We start from the raw sequence: 6,000 nt of genomic DNA on the forward strand, positions 1-6,000 counted from the left end.
AAAATATAACATTTTTACCAAGAGAGATCGAAATTTGATGAAATAGTTTACATTTTTTTTACTATAAAATATACATTTTCTAAATAAAATAGGTATTCTTACGGGAAAATCAATTTTTAGTACAAAGTATAAATTATAAATATTTATTTTTCAAATTTACTAGTATATTTATTTTTTAAGTTGTACAAACATGATTTTCCTAAGATTCTTAAGAAAATTACAAAATTTTTTAAAGGTTTTATATTTTCTAAATAAATATTAAGATTTTTAATAAAAAAACCGTGAGTTCGTCCAAAAAATACGAATTTAAAATAAAATAGTTGAATAATTTTAATGAAACAAGATTAAATTTTTACCAAAAAAAATGAATTTTTTATAAAATAGTTTAACTTTTAAATCCAAAAATGAAAATTTTCAACAAAAATGTTCATTTTAAACGAAATAGTTTAATTTTCAATAAATAAATCAATTTTCTACCAAAAAGACGAATTTTCAATAAATAAATCAATTTTCTACCTAAACGGACAAATTTTCAACCAAATAATTACTTTTTAAACTAAAGATGCAATTTTGAAATTTTGAGAAAAAATATCTTTTTAGCCAAATTGTTAAATTTTTTAAAATAAAATCAAATTTTGATTCAAAATATACTAATTCTAGATCAAAAATATAACAATAGACTTTCCAGCAAAACAGAATGAATTTTTAACCAAAAATAGTTATATTTGTAAAAAAAATAGATAAGATTTCTACCACAAGAGGTGAATTTTCAACTGAGAAGAGAAAATTGACAAAATTGTTTAATTTCCAAGCCAAAAAGGAGATTTTTTCACAAAATAATTGAATTGTTTAAACAAAAACATGAATTTTCAACAAAAAAGATCATTTTAAACTAAATAGTTGAATTTTTAAGCAAAAATAATCACTATCCAACAAAATAGTTTAATTTTCAATTGAATGATTAAACTTGTACCCAAATAATAAGGTTTTCAACTAAAGAAGATGAATTTTCACAAGCAACGTTTATTTTTAAGCAAATTGGTAAATTTTCTACCGAAATGTACGAATTTTCCATTCAAAAATACGAATTCTTAACAGAGATTTTAAAGTTTTCACGAAAAGAGATTTTACAGTCAAGAGAGAAAGAAATTCCACTAAATTGTTGTGATTTTTTGAGATAAAACGGCAAATTGTCTAGAAAACAATCAAATAATTTAAAAAATAAGTTAAATTTTAAACAAATAACAATATTTTTAATTAAGGAAGGTGAGCTCTTAACCAAGAAGAATGACTTCACAAAATTGTTGAATTTTTAGGAAAATAATACAGTTTCAATTCAAAAATATAATAATAGATTTTTCAAAAACTACAAAAACAAAAACAGTTTGGTTTTTAATTAAAAAAGATTTTTCAGTTGCGAGAAACACGAAGTTTCTAAAAACGTTTATTTTTTAACCCAAAATCATGAATATTCAACCAAATAGTCGAACTTTTAATCAAAAGGAATGAGTTTATAACCACGTTGTTGAATTTTCAACAAAATACATAAATTTGTAACCAAATAAGAAAAATTTTACTAAAAAAGATGAATTTTTAACAAAGAAAATGATTTTTAACCAGATTTTTAAATTTTATAGGAAAATAGTCGCATTTTCATCCCAAAAAGACGAACTTTTTAATTTTTTACCAAACAGACTGTATCGTCGAGAGAAAAAAACGTTTAACTAAAATATTTTATTTTAAAGCCATAAATGCAAATTGTCTACAATATAATTTAATCTTTGACAAAATAAATTAAGCTTGAACTATCAGGGTCGCCTACACAGATGTTAATTTGATTGCATAATATTGCGCAATATACTTGACTGAGTATTCGCGCAATGCGACCCTTCTGAAGCGAGAGTCGCTTTTTTAATAGTTAGGTAGTTTCATTTATTCGTCGGAAAATTTATGGTTTTTCGTTAAAAAAGAAAGAAATATCTTCGAAATATTAATTTTGAAGTAGCAATGTGTTGTGATTTTGAAAGTCATGAAAATTCATGACCGGAAATTAATCTGGAAAATTGGATTAGTCTGATACGTAATTTGCTGACCAAATACAAAATCTGCAATATGTATAAAACCCTGTAAAAGCATTGCATATCGCCCCGATCAAATTTTGGTGTGAAAGTAATTAACTCGCACTGACTGTGAAATATTAATTACTGTGATTTTTAATATCAAGCAAATAATTTTCCTTTCAGAAAGCAGATTATATGGACGAAAGACCGTTCCGAATTACGAAGATCCCGAAAGCACAAAATTAGTCAAAAAGGAGCTTTAAGAATCATAGATATCACGTATACAGACAAAGGAATATATTCTTGTATTGGTATGTCAATTAAATAATAATTAAACATTAATATTTTTTATTATTTTATCAATATTCAATTTTTCATTTTTGTACTTCTGGAGGTTTGGATCCCACCTAAAGATGTAGATATCCCCCACCATGCACATGAGTGCAAACTAGTTCGTGGATGGCAGGGTAAAAAATTAGGCAGTGCTTCCTAATTTTTTATAACAACAAAATAAAAATAAAAAATAATTAAAAAATGTGTAAAATTCCACCAACTAAAACCAAGAATCCAAAGACCAATTTTGAACACCACCATAAAATTTTTCTATTAAAATTTGAAAGAAGAGACAAATTTTCCTATAAAAGAAAACATTTCTTTTTTTGGAAAAAAAATAAAAAAGAGAAAATAAAAATCAGAATAAAACCAACCAAATCTCCTTTCTTCTCTATTTTATTTCTTTCGTCTTTTTTATTTTTATTATTTTGAAATCACAATAAAAGAAATTTGTAAAAAAAAATAAACAAACAACGTGTCGGCACTCATATAGCACCCTCATCAAGGCAAAACAAATCAAATAAATAAAAAAGTAAAAAATGTCCGAGCATGGAGGAACAGAAACGAAATCACGACCAGGTAGAAGGTATCGTGATTTCGTTGCTGTTCCTCCCTAAAAAGGAAAAAAAAATTCTTTTTTAGACTAAAATTAAATAATGGAAATAAAAATAAGACGGCAACGAACCAAATCCCCTTTCTCTACTTTTTTATTTTGTTTTTCTTTTTTTATTATAAAATTACAATAAAAAACATTTGTCAAAAATAATCAACAACATTTTGGCACTCATACAGCTTTCTTATCAAGGCAATAAATTAAATAAATTAAATTAAAAATGTTCAATCTGGCAGAAACTGCAAAGAAATCACTATCAGAAACAGAAAATCGCCATTTTGTTGCTGTTCCATCTTAAAAAAAAAAATCTTTTTTTGAAAGAAAATAAAAAAGTGGTAAGAAAAATGAGAAGACAAGCAAAAAATCCCCTTCCTTAACTTTTTTATTTCATTCGTCTTTGTTTATTCTTATCAAATTTCAATTGAATAATATTTGTCAAAAATAATCACTGACGTTTCAGCACTCACACAGCACCCTTATCAAGTAGAAAGTAGAAAGATTATTGTGCTTTCGTTGTACGTCCCTAAGAAGGAAAAGAAAAAAATTCTTTTTTGGACTAAAATTAAAAAATGGAAGGAAAAATGAGAAGGCAATAAAACGAATCCCCTTCCTTTACTTTTTTATTTCTGTGTTGTTTTTTATTTTTATTTTTATCAAATCACAATACAAAAATATTTGTAAAAAATAATCAACAACGTTTTAGCACTCATACAGCACCCTTATCAAGACAAAAAAATTAAATAAATAAAATAAAGAAATAAGAAAGTATCAAATTTCCGAGCATAGAGGAACAGCAACGAAATCACGATCAGGCAGAGAGTATCGTGATTTCGTTACTGTTCCTCACTAAGAAAGAAAAGAAAAAAATTTCTTTTTTGTACTAAAATTGAAAATTGGAAAGAAAAATGAGAAGGCAATCAACCAAATCCCCTTCCTTTACTTTTTTATTTCGCTCGTTGTTTTTTATTTTTATTATTATAAAATCACAATATAAAAATATTTGTAAAAAATAATCATCAACGTTTTTAAACTCATACAGCGCCCCTATCAAAGCAAAAAAAATTTCTAAATAAATAATGTTTAAGCAGGAAGGAATAGCAACGAAATCACGACCAGAAAGAGAGTATCATGTTTTCTTTGCTGCTCTTCCCTAAAAAAAGAAAAGAAACAAGTGTCTTTTTTGGACGAAAATAAAAAAGTGAAAAAAAATAATAAGGCAAACAACCAAAATCCCCTTCCTTTACTTTTTTTTCGTTTATCTTTTTTTTATGTTTATTGATGTCAAATCACACTAAAAAGGCCTATTTGTCGAAAATAGTTACCAACGTTCCAGCACTCATGCGGCTATCTTATCAAGGCAAAAAAATTAAATAAATCGAATAAAAAAATAAAAAGTGTTGAAGCAGAGAGGAAAAACAACAAATCATTGGACGTTAAATAGGATTTGAAATTTGATTTTTACTTTATTTAAATGTCTATAATTTTAATAATAAATAATAAAAACGTAATTATTTCAGCTGGGCATACTCAGGCAGAAATGCATCTGCTCGTAAAAGTAAGACCCAGGGATCAAATGAGCAGCGAAGAGGTTCTTCGATCTGGTAACGCGATCCATACTCGTCAAGGGGTGAATTTAATTTCTTCCCCTATCAACTCGGGCGAAAATGTCAATTCTGATGGTGCAGGTTCAGGTAAGCTTTTTTCAAAATAAAAAAATTCTTTGTTTGTTTATGTTTTTTTGAGATGTGAAAAATAATTTTTGCCCCTCCCCCCATTAATGTACGTACTTTATGGTATAAAAAAATATATTTCAGATAGTATTTTAAGCATTCAATAACATTTATTATTAATTACAAATGAATAAAATTACCAATGCCATTAAAAGATGAAATTTCATGAAGAAAATCAATTCTGAAACCAAAAAAACGAGTTTTGAATATTTAATTATTTTTTAGTGATAAGAGAAAAAAATTAGCATAAATTGTGGAACCTTCAAGCCAAAAGGTGAATTTTCTGTACAGAAATTAAATTTTTCACCAGACCATGTAAAGTTTCGGCAGAAAAAAATTTAACGGAATATTACATTTTCAAACAGAGATAAACATTTATTACGAAAAAATTAAATAAAGTAGTTCAACTTTTACTCCAGTAGTTGAATTTTCAATTAAAACAGAATAATTTAAAACAAAATAGTAAACTTTCAAGCAAGGAGATGAAAATTTAAATAAAAATATGAATCTTCAACACAAAAAGTATTTTTTGACAAAGTGATGCAAATAAAATGTACGAACAAAATAGTAAAACCCTCAAGTAAAGAAGATTAATTTTCAACCAAACTGTTTTATTTTCAGTTGACTTCTCAACATCAACATATGAATTTTAAACAAGTAAATTTTCTACAAAATAATTTAATTTTTCGTTAAAACTTCAAATGTTTTTTTTTTAATTAAAAATATTTTAAAGAAAATTCACTTGTTTCAAAATTTATATTTTGTTGAAAAATCAACTAAAATCTTTTACAGATTTGGAAACAGATGAATTTTTAAAGCAAAAAGACAAATTTTCAAAAAAATAGTTGAATTTTTATCCAAGAAAGATTTTAGTTGTCTATTAAACAAAATAAAAATTGAAACAAAACAAGTCTTCCTCGAAATAGTTGGGTTTTCAACAAAAGAGTTGATTTTTTCACCCAAAAGTATAATTTTAAGCAATATTGTAGAATCTTTAAACAATTAAAATTAAAAATTTCCTATTGTTTTCTTGAATAATTCTTCAATTTCCCCGAATACTAATTATTAAATATCACAATCTTAAACTGGTAACATTTTTAACCTAAATTCTTTTATAAACTGAATAAAAAAACTTGTAATTAAAATAAAAAATTTCAAATTTATTCTGCTTCACCGATCAATAAAATTCCCTGACTTTTTTTAAATTAAATGTTTGTACAATTTCTGCGAATTACTTGTTTTATTTGAAAATTCCCTAAAATTA

At 25.3% G+C, this 6,000-nt stretch overlaps 1 protein-coding gene across 1 annotated transcript in view; it reads left to right on the top strand.

Annotated features, from left to right (window-relative positions):
* Positions 1–6,000, top strand: part of LOC117175369 (protein madd-4) — a 191,255-nt gene that overhangs the window by 162,053 nt on the left and 23,202 nt on the right. Inside the window, exons 15-16 of the mRNA XM_033365077.1 lie at positions 2,244–2,371; positions 4,524–4,697. Coding sequence (XP_033220968.1) covers positions 2,244–2,371; positions 4,524–4,697 — 302 coding nt within the window. The remainder of the gene's footprint in view (positions 1–2,243; positions 2,372–4,523; positions 4,698–6,000) is intronic.

The sequence above is a fragment of the Belonocnema kinseyi genome, chromosome 6, assembly GCF_010883055.1.
Source record: "Belonocnema kinseyi isolate 2016_QV_RU_SX_M_011 chromosome 6, B_treatae_v1, whole genome shotgun sequence".
NCBI lineage: Eukaryota > Metazoa > Arthropoda > Insecta > Hymenoptera > Cynipidae > Belonocnema > Belonocnema kinseyi.